The following is a 20,035-nucleotide window of genomic DNA, read 5'->3' as shown; positions in this document are numbered from 1 at the left end:
TTTTGGTTACTGTTGGGGGTGAGGAGGTGGGTGGGGGGGGAATTGCCCATCAGGGGATGGCGACAGCAGCAGCTAGAGAAGCAGCACCACAGTTGGCTCTGTTATACAGCAGTGCAGTAGAGCAGTAGTAACAGATAGGCACGCAAAAGAGACTCCAAGATGATGTGTTACCTCTCTGGTGCCAGGATCAAGGATGTCTCTGAGCGGGCACAAGACATTCTTGAAGGGAGGGTGAGCAGCCAGAGGTCATGGTACACATTGGTACTAATGACATAGGCAGGGAGACTGATGAGGTCCTGCAAAGGGAGTTCAGAGAGTTAGGTACCAAATTGAAAAGTAGGACCTCTAGGGTTGTAATCTTGGGATTACTCCCTGTGCCACGTGCCAGTGAGGCTAGGAATATAAAAAGAGTACAGTTAAATATATGGCTAAAGAGCTGCTGTAGAAGGGAGGGCTTCAGATATATGGATCATTGGGATGTCTCTCAGGTGAGGTGGGACCTGTACAAGAAGGACAGGTTCCACTTAAACTGGAGGGGCACCAATATCCTGGAGAGGGGGAGAGGTTTGCTAGTGTCACTCGGGAGAGTTAAACTAATGTGGCAGGGGATGGAAACCAGAACCATGGGTCAGCAAGTGAAATGACTGAGGAGGAGTTTGAGATTATAGCCAGTAAGGCTAAGAGGAAGAACAGACAGGGAGAGGTTACTGAACATGGTGCGACTGGCGATCTGAAGTGTATTTCTTTTAACACCAGGAGTATGACAGGTAAGGATGAACTTAGAACTTGGATTCGTACATATAACTATGATGTTGTAGCTATTACAGAGACTTGGTTGAGCTAGGGACAAGACTGGCAGCTTAACGTTCTGTGATTTAGATGTTTCAGGTGTGATAGAGAGGGATAGAGAGGGAAAGCTGTGTTATTGATTAGGGAGAATATCACAGTTGTACTGAGGGAGGACACCTTGGATGGCTCATCCAGTGAGGCCATATGGGTAGACTTTGGAAAAACTATGCACTTATTAGTGATAAGCAGCATGGCTTTGTGCAGGGGAGGTTATGTCTCACAAATAAGTGACAAAGTTGATTGATGAGGGCAGGGAGGTGGATGTTGTCTACATGGACTTTAGCAAGGCCTTTGACAAGGTCCCTCGCGGCAGACTAATACAGAAGGTGAAGCCACACGGAATCCACCATGAGCTGGTAAGATGAATACAGAGCAGACTTGGGCATAGAAGACAGAGTAGCAGCTGAAGTGTTTTTTCCTGGCTGGAGATCAGTGATCAGTGGGTGTTCCACAGGAATCAGTGCTGGGACTCCTGAAGGAGAATGTAGGTGGACTGATTGCTAAGTTGCCGACGGCAGAAAGGTTGGGGGAGCTGTGGATAGTGAGGAACGTTGCCAGAGGATACAGCAGGATATAAGTAGACTGGAGACTTGGGCAGAGAAATGGCAGATGGAGTTTAATCCGGACAAATGTGAGGTGATGCATTTTGGAAGGTTTAATGCAGGTAGGAAGTATACAGTAAATGGCAGAAACTTTAGAAGCAAAGAACAAAGAACAAAGAACAGTACAGCACAGGAAACAGGCCCTTCGGCCCTCCAAGCCTGTGCCGCTCCTTGGTCCAACTAGACCAATCGTTTGTATCCCTCCATTCCCAGGCTGCTCATGTGACTATCCAGGTAAGTCTTAAACGATGTCAGCGTGCCTGCCTCCACCACCCTACTTGGCAGCGCATTCCAGGCCCCCAACACCCTCTGTGTAAAAAACGTACCTCTGATGTCTGAACATTAGCATTAACATACAGAGGGATCTAGGCTGAAAGTGGCAACACAAATGGATAAATTGTCAAGAAGGCGTATGGAATGCTTGCCTTCATCAATCGGGGCATACAGTATAAAAATTGGCAAGTCATGTTGCAGCTGCTACGCTACCAGAAGGATATGGAGACTTTGGAAAGGGTACAGAAAAGGTTTACCAGGATGTACTCACTTACCTTCTCCATGGCCTGTTATTTTAAATTGGGCTGCTTATTTTAAATTCACCTGCTTAATGGCAGCATGTGCCATTAGAAACAGGCGTGTCCTGTTTTGCCTCAATTCTTTTCGACTCTGATGCAGACCTGGGGACACGCTGCAGTGCCCGAATCCCACCCAACCTGAGTCAGGAAGGTTGGGCGAGAAAGGCACTGGGGACATTTAGCACAGTTGAGTGGATCCACTGTTGATTGCCACTCTGAGGAAGTTATGGCCCTATTCATCCTAAAGGATGACAAGTTCCCTGGACCATCCTAGGGTCTTAATAGAAATGGCTGAGAAATAAGAGATGCATTGGTTGTGTTATTCGAAAATTCCTTAGATTCTGGAAGGGTCCCAGGGGTTGGAAAATAGCAACTGTAACACCTTTATTCAATGAAGGAGGGAGACAAAAAGCAAAAGGTTACAGACGCCTTGCATCTGGCACAGGGAAATTGCTAGAATCCTATTCAGAATCAATATCAATGAGTTGGATGAAGGTAGTATGTGTCGTAACCAGATTTGCTGATGACACAAGATGGGTAGGAAAGTAAATTGTGAAGAGGATATAAGGAGTTGGCACAGAGGAACAGATAGGTTAAGTGAGTGGGCAAAAATCTGGCAGATGGAGGATAATGTGGGAAAATGTGAACTTGTCCACTTTGGCAGGAAGAATAGAAAAGCAGCAAATTATTTAAATTGAGAGATTGCAGAACTCTGAAATACAAAAGGACCTGGCTGTCCTGGTACATGAATCACAGAAGATTAGTGTGCAGGTACAGCAAGTGATTAGGAAGGCAAATGGAATGTTGATGTTTATTGTAAGGTGAATGGAACATAAAAGTAGGAGGTTTTGCTACAGTTGTACAGAGTGTTGGTGAAACTACATCTGGAGTACTGAGCGAGATTCTCCGGCCGCGCTTGCCTGAAAACTGCAGATTCCCACCCAACTTCAATGGACCTTTATGTGGGCTGCCCCCCACCTGGCGGGTGGAATGGGAGCATTCCGGCTACTGTGTCCAGTTTTGGTCTCCTTATTTGAAAAAAATGTATAATTGTGTTAGAAAGTTCACTTGATTCCTTCCTGGGATGAAGGGCTTATCTCATGAGGAAAGGTTGGACAGGCTGAGCTTGTATCCAATGGAGTTTAGAAGAGTGAGAGCTGAACTTGTTGAAATGTATCAAATCCTGGGGGAACTTGACAGGACGGATGATGAATGGATATTTCCGCTTGTGGGAGAGACTATTTTGGGGGACACAGTTTAAATCTCCTTTTAAGATGGAGATAGGGAGATTTTGTTTCTTCTCTGAGGATTGTTGGTCTGTGGAATTCTCTTCTCCAGAGAGTAGTAGAGGCTGGATCATAGAATTTATTCAACACAGAGTTGGACAGATTTTTGATAAACAAGGGAGTTATGGGTTATAATGGGAGACAGGAAAGAGGAGTTGAGCCCACAACCAGATCAGCCAAGATCTAATCAACTGGCTCAAAGGGCAGAGTAGCCTACTCCTGCTTTTAAGTCCAATGTCCCAATATTCTGATCTTCTCCAGAGTGGGACAGTCCAGGAGTGAGAGGGCCAGACTGGGACAGTCCAGGAGTGAGAGGGCCAGACTGGGACAGTCCAGGAGTGAGAGGGCCAGACTGGGACAGTCCAGGAGTGAGAGGGCCAGACTGGGACAGTCCAGGAGTGAGAGGGCCAGACTGGGACAGTCCAGGAGTGAGAGGGCCAGACTGGGACAGTCCAAGAGTGAGAGGGCTAGAGTGGGACAGTCCAGGAGTGAGAGGGCCAGACTGGGACAGTCCAGGAGTGAGAGGGCCAGCGTGGGACAGTCCAGGTGTGAGGGGGCCAGAGTGGGACAGTCCAGGAGCGTGATGATAGTGTGCTATTGCTATATTTATGTTTAAGGAACTGTTTACAGATTCAGCTCTATTCCACAGGCAGCTGGTATGTCTGGAAAACATTTAGCTCAGATGTGGGGAGAGCAGGATAAACATGTCATGTTTGCTAAGGATAGAACAAAGAACAAAGACAATTACAGCCCTCCAAGCCTGCACCGACCATGCTACCCGACTGAACTAAAACCCCCTGCCCTTCCAGGGACCATATCCCTCCATTCCCATCCTATTCATGTATTTGTCCAGATGCCCCTTAAAAGTCACTATTGTATCTGCTTCCACTACCTCCCCTGGCAGCAAATTCTAGGTACCCACCACCCTCTGTGTAAAAGATCTGCCTCATACATCTCCTCTAAACCTTGCCCCTTGCACCTTAAACCTATGCCCCCTAGTAATTGACTCTTCCACCCTGAAAAAAAGTTTCTGACTATCCACTCTGTCCATGCTCCTCATAATCTTGTAGACTTCTATCAGCTTCTATAGAGCTAATGGATTTCTGTTTATAGATGACTCTTCCACCCTAGAAAAAAGCTTCTGACTATCCACTCTGTCCATGCTCCTCATAATCTTGAAGACTTCTATCAGCTTCTATAGAGCTAATGGATTTCTGTTTATAGATGGCGATTTCCCCTGATTGAAGGAATTGAAGATGGATTTAGGTGTGCAGGGTCATGTGATGATGTGGTTACTGGGAGGAGCTAGGTCTGTAACAGAGAAAAGCAGCTTTTCAGTTCTGGCTGGGGTTTGTTTGAAGGCAGAGGTTTTCTGCAAGCTGCTGAAACTCATTTTCTCTGAAAGCTTCAAATCTGTTTAGCAAGCATATTTATGGTTGCTAACTGTATTTAAAGTGGCATTGTAAGTCTGTAAGAGGAATGTTGCTTATTTGGAACTGAAGCAGTGATAAGTTAGAAATTAAAGTTGTTTCCTTTCATTTTTAAATATTGTTCAACTGTTAATAGTTAAGCTGCTTCATTTATAGAGTCATATTTAAACTATGTTGTTAAATAAAGTTTGTTTTACTATAAAAGATCCCTAATTTGTCAGTGGAGTTACTCCTGGAGTGAAACATCCTTTCCTCACATTTATGCCAAACTAGAAAATGTGTTGGGATCTAGCCCAGCTCCATCATATACCTTGGGGTTCTGGTCCAGGACTCTAACAGGAGTACAAAGGAAATGTAGGTGATTTCAGGTCTGAGGGCAGAGGAGACAAGCAAGCTGATGCAAGAACAAGGGAATAATAATTAAACAAGAGCCAAAGGCATCTCAGAATGACAGTTTGGGCTGAGTGTTTCTCAAAGTGTTCACGAATAATCAAAGTATAGACATTTATTTGGACAAAGAGCTGATTGGTAATTGGGAAATTAAAAGAAGATTACTAAAGTTGGAATTAAGACTGAATCAATTTTGACTTTTCTTTCCTCAGTCCAATGCGGACCTGTGTTTTGATGCCCTCATAATGGTTCCCGGCTTACAACCAATCAGACCTTGTGGCGCCATGTACCTGATGGTGAGTTGGGTGGAACTACATATTGACTAAAACTTTGAAATCTCCAATTCCCATTTGATAATCTCAGATTCTCATTTCTTCATTTCTGTCTTGTCAGGTTGCAATTGATATGGACGATTTTCCAGAATTTGAGAGCGACATTGACTTCACTGAACGATTGATTGCCGAACAGTCAGTTTTCTGCCTTCCTGCCACGGTAACCCTTGAGCTCAAACTAAAAACTTATTCTGCAGTCAGGCTGAAGGAGGCACTTAGGCCCAGAATTCTGCTGTCCTTCAGTGACAGGTCAAATACACTGGTATCGGCACAAATGCAAGTAAAGGACCAGAGCAGAAAGTCTCATAATTACATCAGTTTTTTTGATACTGAGACCTAGCACTGCAGGATATTGGGCAGGGCAACTCTGAACTGATGTGAGCGCCAGCATCAGTAGTAAATGCGCCTAGTTTGGGGGCGTTTAAGAGATCCGTAGATAGGTTCATGGACGAAAAGAAATTGGTTTAGGTTGGAGGGTCACAGTTTTTTTTTTAACTGGTCGGTGCAACATCGTGGGCCGAAGGGCCTGTTCTGCGCTGTAATGTTCTATGTTCTATGTTCTATGTTCTATGTTCTATGTTCTATGTTCTAATGTGGCCTGCCAAGGACATATTGGGTGGAAGTGTCCAGGTCACACACATCCTCACATTGTGCCACTACAGGGAATGCAGCCTGAATATTTACCCTCCCCCTACCTTCACGAGGAAACTCTCAACTGTTCAAATGGGGGAAATCCAAAGAGAATGTTGGGGAAGCTCGTCAAGGAGGTAAAGTAGCCTTAATGATTAAAGATGAAGACACTTAGAGTCATAGAGGTTTACAGCATGGAAACAGGCCCTTTGGCCCAACTTGTCCATGCCGCACTTATTTTTTTTTTAAAACCCCTAGCTAATCCCAATTGCGCACATTTGGCCCATATTCCTCTATACCCATCGTACCCATGTAACTATCTAAATGCTTTTTAAAAGATAAAATTGTACCCGCCTCGACTACTACCTCTGACAGCTTGTTCCAGACACTCACCACCCTCTGTGTGAAACAATTGCCCCTCTGGACACTTTTGTATCTCTCCCCTCTCACCTTAAATCTATGCCCTCTAGTTTTAGACTCCCCTAACTTTGGGAAAAGATATTGACTATCTACCTTGTCAATGCAGACAGAGGGTGGTGGTGGATGGAATATTTTCGGACTGGAGGCAGGTTGCTAGCGGAGTGCCGCAGGGATCAGTTCTTGGTCCTCTGCTCTTTGTGATTTTTATTAATGACTTAGAGGAGGGGGCTGAAGGGTGGATCAGTAAATTTGCTGATGACACCAAGATTGGTGGAGTAGTGGATGAGGTGGAGGGCTGTTGTAGGCTGCAAAGAGACATAGATAGGATGCAAAGCTGGGCTGAAAAATGGCAAATGGAGTTTAACCCTGATAAATGTGAGGTGATTCATTTTGGTAGGACTAATTTAAATGTGGATTACAGGGTCAAAGGTAGGGTTCTGAAGACTGTGGAGGAACAGAGATATCTTGGGGTCCATATCCACAGATGTCTAAAGGTTGCCACTCAAGTGGATAGAGCTGTGAAGAAGGCCCACAGTGTGTTAGCTTTTATTAACAGGGGGTTGGAGTTTAAGAGCCGTGGGGTTATGCTGCAAGGACCTTGGTGAGACCACATTTGGAATATTGCGTGCAGTTCTGGTCACCTCACTATAAGAAGGATGTGGAAGCACTGGAAAGAGTGCAGAGGAGATTTACCAGGATGCTGCCTGGTTTGGAGGGTAGGTCTTATGAGGAAAGGTTGAGGGAGCTAGGGCTGTTCTCTCTGGAGCGGAGGAGATTGAGGGGAGACTTAATAGAGGTTTATAAAATGATGAAGGGGATAGATAGAGTGAACGTTCAAAGACTATTTCCTCGGGTGGATGGAGCTATTACAAGGGGGCATAACTATAGGGTTCGTGGTGGGAGATACAGGAAGGATATCAGAGGTAGGTTCTTTACGCAGAGAGTGGTTGGGTGTGGAATGGACTGCCTGCAGTGATAGTGGAGTCAGACACTTTAGGAACATTTAAGCGGTTATTGGATAGGCACATGGAGCACACCAGGATGATAGGGAGTGGGATAGCTTGATCTTGGTTTCAGATAAAGCTCGGCACAACATCGTGGGCCGAAGGGCCTGTTCTGTGCTGTACTGTTCTATGTTCTATGTAATGCCCCTCATTATTTTATAGACCTCTATAAGGTCACCCCTCAGCCTCCTACGCTCCAGAGAAAAAAGGCCCAGTCTATTCAGCCTCTCCTTAGAACCCAATCCATCAAGTCCCGGTAGCATCCTGGTAAATCTTTTCTGCACTCTTTCTAGTTTAATAATATCCTTTCTATAATAGGATGACCAGAATTGCACACAGTATTCCAAGTGTGGCCTTACCAATGTCTTGTACAACTTCAACAAGACGTCCCAATTCCTGTATTCAATGTTCTGATCAATGAAACCAAGCATGCCGAATGCCTTCTTCACCACTCTGTCCACCTGTGACTCCACTTTCAAGGATCTATGAACATGTACCCCTAGATCTCTTTGTTCTGTAACTCTCCCCAACGCCCTACCATTAACTGAGTAAGTCCTGTCCTGGTTCAATCTACCAAAATGCATCACCTCGCACTTCTCTAAATTAAACTCCATCTGCCATTCGTCAGCCCACTGGCCCAATTGACCAAGATCCCACTGCAATTGGAGATAACTTTCTTCACTGTCCACTATGCCACCTATCTTGGTGTCATCTGCAAACTTACTAACCATGCCCCCTATATTCTCATCCAAATCATTAATATAAATGACAAATAACAGTGGGCCCAGCACTGATCCCTGAGGCACACCGCTGGTCACAGGCCTCCAGTTTGAAAAACAACTCTCTACAACCACCCTCTGGGTTCTGTCAACAAGCCAATTTTATATCCATTTAGATACCTCACCCTGGATCCCGTGAGATTTAACTTTATGCAACAACCTACCATGCGCTACCTTGTTAAAGACCTTGATAAAGTCCATGTGGACAACATCAACTGTACTGCCCTCATCTACCTTCTTGGTTATCCCTTCAAAAAACTCAATCAAATTTGTGAGACATGATTTTCCACTCACAAAGCCATGCTGACTGTCCCTAATCAGTCCTTGTGTCTCTAAATACCTGTAGATCATGTCTCTCAAAATACTTTCCAACAATTTACCCACCACAGATGTGAGGCTAACCGGCCTGTAGTTCCCAGGCTTTTCCCTGCAGCTCTTTTTAAACAAAGGCACAACATTTGCCACTCTCCAATCTTCAGGTACCTCACCCATGACTATCGATGATTCAAATATCTCGGCTAGGGGACCCGCAATTTCCTCCCTAGCCTCCCACAACGTCCTAGGATATACCTCATCAGGTCCCGCAGATTTATCTACCTTGATGCGCTTTAAGACTTCCAGCACCTCCTTCTCTGTAATATGTACTCTCCTCAAGACATCAATATTTAATTCCCCAAGTTCCCCAACTTCTCTGATAAGAGAAGATATAACAGTGAGTAAGCAGGCAGTGGAGATTTTATGCATAGAACTAAAAAATAGAAGAGAATTTAAGAATTTAGGGGATTGTAGGGCTACAGGCAGAACAAATCCAGTACTCCCTGGATGATAAAAGAGGAGATGGAGAGTAAGATGAAGCAGAGAAAGGGTGCATATAACGATGTCAGGTGGATAACACAATTGAGAACCATGCTCACTATAGAAGGCTCACAACACCAGGTTAAAGACCAACAGGTTTATTTGGTAGCAAATACCATAAGCTTTCGGAGCGCTGCTCCTTCGTCAGATGGAGTGGAAATGTGCTCTCAAACAGTGCACAGAGACACAAAATCAAGTTACAAAATACTGATTAGAATGCGAATTCCTACAGCCAGCCAGGTCTTAAAGGTACAGACAATGTGGGTGGAGGGAGCATTAAACACAGGTTAAATAGATGTGTATTGTCTACAGACAGAACATGTTCACCCCAGTCCAACGCCAGCATCTCCACATCATCACTATAGAAGGTACAGAGGGAATTGAAAAAACAAATAAGTGAAGCAAAGAGAGAGGCAGAATTTTCCCATTTTGAGACAAAGTGCCATGGCAGGGTGGGAACGTGGAGTGTTTGCCACTGAGGCGACCAGCAGAAAAACATCCAAAATCTTCTGGCCCTGACCTCATTAATGATATTTTATGCTATATTCAGTCGTGGGCCAGGTCTGATGGAGCATGGTTCGCCATCATGTCCAGGTGTCACATTGAAAAGGCGTCTAACATCACTGACCCACTTTTGAGGAAAGAAGATGGACTTCCTGAGAATGACGATGAATCTCCAGCAACATTCTGAGGCCGGAACATGAACCCCCTCCAGGACAGCTAATCTGGAAAGTCCACCTGCAGATGCTCCCCCAATCCATTGCTGTGGTGTTCAAGGCTCCAGGATTGCAGGTGGCCTCCATCTTGAACTCCGGAGGCAGCCCCAGGCATTGTTCAGCTGAGTAACAGCAGATGTTGCAAATGTGTTTCACACCAGTGCGTTTTCCTGCTGGCTTCATGGGGAATTTGGGGTTGGAGGAATGGGCCTTCATCTATATTCCGTTAATAGCCTGACGGGTTTCCTGACCCGCCATGGTGGGCACCAGTGGAATCTCTCGCTGTAAACTCATGCCGGCATGAAACTGATTTCTGGGCCTCTGCCATATTCCCCCATGCCCACCATCAACACGCTCACGGGGGCCTGGGAGAATTCTGCCCACAGTAGAAGAAACTGACGGCTAACATTAAAGAGATTAAAAAAGGAGGAATGGGACTGATTAAGGCATTAAAGAGGGTTTATGCATGGAAGCAGAGAGCATTGCTGAGATACGAAACAAACAGTTTGCATCTGTTTTTACTGAGGAAGAAAATGCTGCCCAAGTCATTGTGAAAATTGAGAGAAATGACAGGTTAGAAATTGGAGGAATTGGATAGGCTGCTTTCACTGAAAGTTTATGTGACCCCAGGACCATCTAAGATGCATCCAAGGATGCTGAGGGAAGTGAGAGTGGAAACTACAGAGGCACTGGCCATAATTTTCCAATCTTCCTTAGATTTGGGGGTGATTCCAGAAGACTGGAGAATCACAAACATTATTCCCTTGTTCAGCAAAGGGTGTAAAGATAAGCCCAGCAATGACAGGCCAGTCAGTTTAACTTCGGTGTGGGGAAGGTTTTAGAAATGGAAATTCTGGACAAAGTTATAGTCATCATAACCAAATGAAGATTAATTAAATAAAGCCGCATGGATTTGTGAAGGGTAAATCATATTTAAATAAATAGATTTGATCTTTGAGTCCTCACTGTACACGGAGATGGTGCCAGAGGACTGGAGAGTGGCGAATGTTGTTCCTCTGTTTAAGAAAGGGAATAGAAATGACCCTGGTAATTATAGACCGGTTAGTCTTACTTCGGTAGTTGGTAAGTTGATGGATAAGGTCCTGAGGGATGGGATTTACGACCATTTAGAAAGATGCGGATTAATCCGGGATAGTCAGCACGGATTCGTGAAGGGCAAGTCGTGCCTCACAAATTTGATTGAATTTTTTGAGGAGGTAACTAAGTGTGTTGATGAAGGTAGGGCAGTTGATGTCATATACATGGACTTTAGTAAGGCGTTTGAGAAGGTCCCCCATGGTCGGCTTATGATGAAAGTGAGGAGGTGTGGGATAGAGGGAAAGTTGGCCGATTGGATAGGTAACTGGCTATCTGATCGAAGACAGAGGGTGGTGGTGGATGGAAAATTTTCGGACTGGAGGCAGGTTGCTAGCAGAGTGCCACAGGGATCAGTGCTTGGTCCTCTGCTCTTTGTGATTTTTATTAATGACTTGGAGGAGGGGGCTGAAGGGTGGATCAGTAAATGTGCTGATGACACCAAGATTGGTGGAGTAGTGGATGAGGTGGAGGGCTGATGTAGGCTGCAAAGAGACATAGATAGGATGCAAAGCTGGGCTGAAAAATGGCAGATGGAGTTTAACCCTGATAAATGTGAGGTGATTCATTTTGGTAGGACAAATTTAAATGTGGATTACAGGGTCAAAGGTAGGGTTAGAACATAGAACATAGAAAAACTACAGCACAAATAGGCCCTTCGGCCCACAAGTTGCGCCGGTCATGTCCCTACCTACCTAGGCCTATATATAGGCTTACCTATAACCCTCAATCCTATTAAGTCCCATGTACTCATCCAGAAGTCTCTTAAAAGACCCTATCGAGTTTGCCTCCACCACCATTGACGGCAGCCGATTCCACTCACCCACCGCCCTCAAAATGTACCCCTGACATCTCCTCCGTACCTATTCCCCAGCACCTTAAACCTGTGTCCTCTCGTAGCAGCCATTTCAGCCCTGGGAAAAAGCCTCTGAGAATCCACCCGACCTATACCTCTCAACATCTTGTACACCTCTATCAGGTCACCTCTCATCCTTCGTCCCTCCAAGGAGAAAAGACCGAGCTCCCTCAACCTATCCTCATAAGGCATGCCACCCAATCCAGGCAACATCCTTGTAAATCTTCTCTGCACCCTTTCAATAATTTCTACATCCTCCCTGTAATGAGGCGATCAGAACTGAGCACAGTACTCTAAGTGGGGTCTGACGAGGGTCTTATAAAGCTGCATCATTATCTCCCAACTCCTAAACTCAATCCCTCGATTGATGAAGGCCAGCACACCATACGCCTTCTTAACCACCTCCTCTACCTGCGAGGCCGATTTAAGAGTCCTATGGACCCAGACCCCAAGGTCCTTCTGATCCTCTACACTGCTAAGAGTCTTACCCTTGATATTATACTCCTTCATCTCATTTGACGTGCCAAAATGTACCACTACACATTTATCCGGGTTGACGTCCATCTGCCACTTCTCCGCCCGGTCTTGCATCCTATCTATGTCACGCTGCAGCTTCTGACATCCCTCCAAACTATCCACAACCCCACCAACCTTCGTGTCATCAGCAAACTTACCAACCCATCCCTCCACTTCCTCATCCAGGTCATTTATGAAAATGACAAACAGCAAGCGTCCCAGAACAGATCCCTGGGGCACTCCACTGGTGACCGACCTCCATTCAGAAAAAGACCCATCTACAACCACTCTCTGCCTTCTGCAGGCAAGCCAGTTCTGGATCCACAAGGCAACAGCCCCTTGGATCCCATGCCCTCTCACTTTCTCGAGAAGTCTTGCATGGGGGACCTTATCAAACGCCTTGCTGAAGTCCATGTAAACCACATCTACCGCTTTTCCTTCGTCAATGTGTTTAGTCACATTTTCAAAGAACTCCACCAGGCTCGTAAGGCACGATTTGCCTTTGACAAAGCCATGCTGACTACTTTTGAGCATACTAAACTTCTCTAAATGTTCATAAATCCTGTCCCTCAGGATCTTCTCCATCAACTTACCAACCACTGAGGTTAGACTCACCGGTCGGTAATTTCCTGGGCTATACCTATTCCCTTTCTTGAATATAGGAACCACATCCGCAATCCTCCGGAACCTCTCCCGTCTCCATCGATGACGCAAAGATCATCGCCAGAGGCCCTGCACTCTCTTCCCTCGCCTCCCACAGTAACCTGGAGTACATCCCATCCGGTCCCAGTGACTTATCTATCTTGATGCTATTCAAAATTTCCAACACATCCTCTTTCTTAATGTCGACAAACTCAATCTTCTCAGTCCGCTGCAATCCTGTAGTACAACCACCCAGGTCTTTTTCCACCGTGAATACCGAGGTAAAGTATTCATTAAGCACCTCTGCTATTTCTTCCGGTTCCATACAGACTTTCTCACCTTCATATTTTATACGTCCTATTCCTTCACATCTCATCCTTTTACTCTTCACATATTTATAGAACGCCTGAGGGTTCTCCTTAATTTTACCTGCCAAGGACTTCTCGTGACCCATTCTGGCTCTCCTAATTTCCTTCTTAAGTCCCTTCCGACAAGCCGTATACTCATCTAGATCCCCATCATCGCCTAGCTCTCTGAACCTATTGTACGCTTTCCTTTTCCTTTTGAGTAGGTTCAGCACAGCTTTCGTGCAACACGGTTCCCGTAACCTAACGAAACCTCCCTGTCTCATCGGAACGTTGTCATGTAGAACTCCAGACAAACAATCCTTGAAAATCTGCCACCCTCGGTACTTTCCCTCGGGTTCTGAAGACTGTGGAGGAACAGAGAGATCTTGGGGTCCATATCCACAGATTTCTGAAGTTTGCCACTCAAGTGGATAGAGCTGTGAAGAAGGCCTATAGTGTGTTAGCTTTTATTAACAGGGGGTTGGAGTTTAAGAGCTGTGGGGTTATGCTGCAACTGTACAGGACCTTGGTGAGACCACATTTGGAATATTGTGTGCAGTTCTGGTCGCCTCACTATAAGAAGGAAGTGGAAGCACTGGAAAGAGTGCAGAGGAGATTTACCAGGATGCTGCCTGGTTTGGAGGGTAGGTCTCATGAGGAAAGGTTGAGGGAGCTAGGGCTGTTCTCTTTAGAGCGGAAGAGGTTGAGGGGAGACTTAATAGAGGTTTATAAAATGATGAAGGGGATAGATGAGTGAACGTTCAAAGATTATTTCCTCGGGTGGATGGAGCTATTACAAGGGGGCATAACTATAAGATGTGTTGAGTATAGGGCTAACGGGAGGACTTTGAATAGTGTGGAGGAGCAGAGGGATCTAGGTGTATGTGTGCATAGATCCCTGAAAGTTGGGAATCAAGTAGATAAGGTTGTTAAGAAGGCATATGGTGTCTTGGCGTTTATTGGTAGGGGGATTGAATTTAGGAGTCGTAGCGTTATGTTGCAACTGTACACAACTCTGGTGCGGCCGCACTTGGAGTACTGTGTGCAGTTCTGGTCCCCACATTACAGGAAGGATGTGGAGGCTTTGGAGAGGGTGCAGAGGAGGTTTACCAGGATGTTGCCTGGTATGGAGGGGAGATCCTATGAGGAGAGGCTGAGGGATTTGGGATTGTTTTCGCTGGAAAGGCGGCGGCTAAGAGGGGATCTTATTGAAACATATAAGATGATTAGAGGTTTAGATAGGGTGGATAGTGATAGCCTTTTTCCTCTGATGGAGAAATCCAGCACGAGGGGGCATGGCTTTAAATTGAGGGGGGGTAGTTATAGAACCGATGTCAGGGGTAGGTTCTTTACCCAGAGGGTGGTGAGGGATTGGAATGCCCTGCCAGCATCAGTAGTAAATGCGCCTAGTTTGGGGGCGTTTAAGAGATCCGTAGATAGGTTCATGGACGAAAAGAAATTGGTTTAGGTTGGAGGGTCACAGTTTTTTTTTTTAACTGGTCGGTGCAACATCGTGGGCCGAAGGGCCTGTTCTGCGCTGTAATGTTCTATGTTCTATAGGGTTCATGGTGGGAGATATAGGAAGGATGTCCGAGGTAGGTTCTTTACTCAGAGAGTGGTTGGGGTGTGGAATGGACTGCCTGCAGTGATAGTGGAGTCAGACACTTTAGGAACATTTAAGCGGTTATTGGATAGGCACATGGAGCACACCAGGATGGTAGGGAGTGGGATAGCTTGATCTTGGTTTCAGATAAAGCTCGGCACAACATCGTGAACCGAAGGGCCTGTTCTGTGCTGTACTGTTCTATGTTCTATGTTCTCGATTGAGTTTTTTGCTGAGTCAATAGAGAAGGTTGGTGATGGTATTGTTATTGATATGGTGTACATAGATTACCAAAAGCTGTTTGATGCACTGCCACACAACAGAACAAAGTTAGAGCTCATGGAATAAAAGGGACAGAGCAAAATGGATAGAAAATTGGCTGAGTGACAGGAAACGGAGAGTAATAGTTAATCATAGGTGGCACAGTGGTTAGCACTGCTGCCTCACAGCACCAGGGACCTGGGTTCGATTCTGGCATTGGGTCCCTGTCTGTGTAGAGCTTGCACATTTTCCCCGTGCGTGGGTTTCCTCCGGATGCTCTGGTTTCCTCCCACAGTCCAAAGATATGCGGGTTAGGTTGATTGGCCATGCTAAATTGACCAGAGTGTCAGGGGGATAAGCAGATAAATGTGGGGTTACAGGGATAGGGCCTGGGTGGGATTGTTGTCAGTGCAGGTTCAATGGGCCGAATGGCCTGCTTCTGCACTGTAGAGATTCTATCTCTACTATTCTATGTTCTTTAGGTTGGATGGAGGTTTATAGTTGAGTTCCCAAGAGTCTGTGTTAGGACCCTTGCTCTTCCTGATACATTTAATGACCGAGACGTTTGTGTACAGGGAGGCGATGGCATAGTGGTATTATCGCTAGATTATTAATCCAGAAATTCAGGTAATATCCTAGGGACCTGGGTTCGAATCCTGCCATGGCAGTTGCTGGAATTTGATTTCAATTAAAAAATAAATCTGGAATTAAGAATCTACTGATGACCATGAAACCATTGTCGATTGTCGGAAAAACCCATCTGGTTCACTAATGTCCTTTAGGGAAGGAAATCTGCTGTCCTTACCTGGTATGGCCTACATGTGACTCTAGAGCCACAGCAAGGTGATTGACGCTCAAATGCCCTCTGAACAAGGGTAACCTAGGGATGGGCACTAAATGCTGGCCAGCCAGCGACACATATGCCCCATGAATGAATAAGAAAAGAAATTTGCAAAATTCACTGACAAGAGCAAGTAATAGTAAAATTCACTGAAAATTCACTGACAAGAGCATTAGTAATAGGGTACTCACTAGTTAGGGGCACAGACAGGTGTTTCTGTGGCCACAATCGAGACTCCATGATGGTGTGTTGCCTCCCTGGTGCCAGGGTCAAGGATGTCTCTGAATGGTTGCAGGAAATTCTTAAGGGAGAAGGTGAACAGCCGAGGTCGTTGTACATATTGGTACCAATGACATAGCTAGGAAAAGGGATGAGGTCCTGAAGTATGAATATAGAGAGTTAGGCAGAAGGCTAAAGTGCAGGACCTCGAAAGTAGTCATTTCTGGACTACTACCGGTGCCACGCGCTACTGAGAGTAGGAATCGGAAGATTAGGCAGATGAATGCGTGGCTTGAGAGCTGGTGCAGGGGGCAGGGATTTAGATTTTTGGATCATTGGGATCTTCTCTGAGGAAGGGGTGACCTGTTCAAGAGGGACGAGTTACATCTGAACTGGAGGGGGACTAATATCCTGGCGGGGAGACTTGATAGAGCCACTCGGGAGGGTTTGGCAGAGGGGTGGGACCCAAAGTAGTAGTGAGACAGAAGAGAAGTTTGAGGACAGCAGAGGAATTAAAGAGAGCAAATTAAATAGTAAAGGCAGTGTCAGTAATCCGAGTACCAGACAGATCAGGCAAAAGCAGAGCAGAGAGCAAGGGAAGTCCAGATTAAACTGCATTTATTTCAATGCAAGAAGCCTGACAGACAAGGTAGATGAACTCAGGGCATGGATGGGTACATGGGACTGGGATATTATAGCTATTACTAAAACATGGCTAAGGGAGGGACAGGACTGGCAGCTCAATGTTCCAGGGTACAGATGGTATGGGAAAGATAGAACTGGAGGTAAGTAAGGAGGGGGAGTTGCACTTTTGATTAGGGAAAACATCACAGCCGTACTGAGAGGGGATATATCCGAGGGTTCGGCCACTGAGTCTATACGGGTTGAACTGAGAAATAAGAAGGGGGAAATCACTTTAATAGGGTTGTACTATAGGCCCCCAAATAGTCGACGGGAAATTGAGGAGCAAATATGTGAGGAGATTACAGATAGCTCCAAGAAAAATAGGGTGATAATAGTAGGGGATTTTAACTTTCCCAACATTGACTGGGACAGCCAGAGTATTAGAGACTTGGAGAGAAATTTGTTGAGTGTATTCAGGAGGAATTTCTCACTCAGTATGTGGATGGTCCAACTAGAGAGGGAGCAAAACTTTACCTCCTCTTGGGAAATAAGGAAGGGCAGATGACAGAAGTATTAGTGAGGGATCAGTTTGGGACCAGTGACCATAATTCTATTAGTTTTAAGATAGCTAGAGAGAACGATAGGTCTGGCCCAAAAGTTAAAATTCTAAATTGGGGCAAGGCCAATTTTGATGGTATCAGACACGAACTTTCAAAAGTTAATTGGGGGGTCTGTGGGAAGTCAAAGGGACGTCTGGTAAGTGGGAGACTTTCAAAAGTGTGTTAACCAAGGTTCAGGGTTTTTGAAGAAGTGACTAGAATGGTTGACGAGGGAAGGGCCATGGATGTCGTCTATGTGGACTTTAGTAAAGCGTTTGACAAAGTCCCTCATGGTAGGTTGGTGCAAAAGGTTGGATCTCATGGGATAAAGGGAGAGGTGGCTAGATGGGTGGAGAACTGGCTTGGTCACAGAAGACAGAGGGTGGTAGTGGAAGGGTCTTTTTCCGGCTGGATGCCTGTGACTAGTGGTGTTCTGCAGGGCTCTGTATTGGGATCTCTGCTGTTTGTGATTTACATAAACGATCTGGAAGAAGGTGTAACTGGGGTGATCAGTAAGTTTGCGGACGACACGAAAATGGCTGGACTTGCAGATAGTGAGGAACATTGCCAGAGGCTATAGAAGGATATAGATAGGCTGGAAATTTGGGCAAAGAAATGGCAGATGGAGTTTAAGACTTACCTGGATACTTAAGACTTACCTGGATAGTCACATGAGCAGCCTGGGAATGGAGGGATACAAACGATTGGTCTAGTTGGACCAAGGAGCGGCACAGGCTTGGAGGGCCGAAGGGCCTGTTTCCTGTGCTGTACTGTTCTTTGTTCTTTGTTCTTCTTTGTTCTTTGTTCAATCCAGATAAATGCAAAGTGATGCATTTTGGTAGAACCAATGTACAGGGGAGCTATACGATAAATGGCAGAACCATAAAGGGTGTAGATATGCAGAGGGACCTGGGTGTGCAAGTCCACAGATCCTTGAAAGTGACGTCACAGGTGGAGAAGGTAGTGAATAAGGCATATGGCATGTTTGCCTTTACAGGACGGGGCATAGAGTATAAAAGTTGGGGTCTGATGTTGCAGATGTATAGAACGTTGGTTCGGCCGCATTTGGAATACTGTGCCCCGTTCTGGTCACCACACTACCAGAAGGACGTGGAGGCTTTAGAGAGAGTGCAGAGGAGGTTAACCAGGATGCTGCCTGGTATGGAAGGGGTTAGTTATGAGGAGAGATTGGGTAAACTGGGGTTGTTCTCACTGGAAAGACGGAGAATGAGGGGTGACCTAATAGAGGTGTATAAAATTATGAAAGGCATAGATAGGGTGAACGGTGGGAAGCTTTTTCCCAGGTCGGTGGTGACGTTCGCGAGGGGTCATAGGTTCAAGGTGAAGGGGGGGAGGTTTAACACGGATATCAGAAGGACGTATTTTACACAGAGGGTGGTGGAGGCCTGGAATGCGCTGCTGGGCAAGGTGGTGGAGGCAGACACACTGGGAACGTTTAAGACTTATCTAGATAGCCACATGAACGGAGTGGGAATGGAGAGATACAAAAGAATGGTCTAGTCTGGACCAGGGAGCGGCGTGGGCTTGGAGGGCTGAAGGGCCTGTTCCTGTGCTGTATTGTTCTTTGTTCTTTGTTCAAGGTAAGCACATTCCTCTTAGAGCGAAGGGCAAGGCTGGTAGAAGTAGGGAACCCTGGATGACTCGGGATAATGAGACCCTGGTCAAGAAGAAGAAGGAGGCACATGACATACATAGGCAGCTGGGATCAAGTGGATCCCTCGAAGAGTATAGTGGGTGTAGAAGTAGAGTTAAGAGAGAAATCAGGAGGGCAAAAAGGGGACACGAGATTCCTGTGGCAGATAAGGCAAAGGAGAATCCAAAGAGCTTCTACAAATACATAAAAGGCAAAAGAGTAACTAGGGAGAGAATAGGGCCTCTTAAGAATCAACAAGGTCATCTATGTGCGGATCCACAAGAGATGGGTGAGATCCTAAATGAATATTCCTCATCAGCATTTACTGTTGAGAAAAGCATGGAGTTTAGGGAACTTGGGGAAATAAATAGTGTTGTCAGGAGTGTACAAATAACAGAGAAGGAGGTGCTAGAAGTCTTAAAATGCATCAAGGTAGATAAATCCCCAGGACCTGATGAAGTGTATCCCAGGACATTGTGGGAGGCTAGGGAGGAAATTGCAGGTCCCCTAACAGAGATATTTGAATCATCGACAGCCACAGATGAGGTGCCTGAAGATTGGAGGGTGGCAAATGTTGTGCCTTTGTTTAAAAAGGGTTACAGGGGAAAGCCTGGGAACTACAGGCCAGTGAACCTCACATCTGTGCTGAGTAAGTTGTGAGAAGGTATTCTGAGAGACAGGATCTACAGGCATTTAGAGACACAAGGACTGATTAGGGACAGTCAGCATGGCTTTGTGAGTAGAAAATCATATCTCACAAATTTGATTGAGTTTTTTGAAAGGGTAACCAAGAAGGTAGATGAGGGCAGTGCAGTTGATGTTGTCAACATGGACTTTAGCAAGGCCTTTGACAAGGTACCATATGGTAGGTTGTTGCATAAGGTTAAATCTCACGGGATCCAGGGTGAGGTAT

The 20,035-nt window shown here is 45.7% G+C and overlaps 1 protein-coding gene across 1 annotated transcript in view; it reads left to right on the top strand.

Moving 5' to 3' along the window:
* The window catches only part of tat (tyrosine aminotransferase), a 119,690-nt gene that overhangs the window by 93,535 nt on the left and 6,120 nt on the right, over nucleotides 1–20,035 (top strand). The window contains exons 9-10 of the mRNA XM_078204920.1: nucleotides 5,342–5,425; nucleotides 5,523–5,621. Coding sequence (XP_078061046.1) covers nucleotides 5,342–5,425; nucleotides 5,523–5,621 — 183 coding nt within the window. The remainder of the gene's footprint in view (nucleotides 1–5,341; nucleotides 5,426–5,522; nucleotides 5,622–20,035) is intronic.

This window comes from Mustelus asterias, unplaced genomic scaffold (genome assembly GCF_964213995.1).
Source record: "Mustelus asterias unplaced genomic scaffold, sMusAst1.hap1.1 HAP1_SCAFFOLD_504, whole genome shotgun sequence".
NCBI lineage: Eukaryota > Metazoa > Chordata > Chondrichthyes > Carcharhiniformes > Triakidae > Mustelus > Mustelus asterias.
The sequence above is the reverse complement of the archived record's forward strand: the minus strand, read 5'-3'. Positions and strand labels throughout refer to the sequence as shown.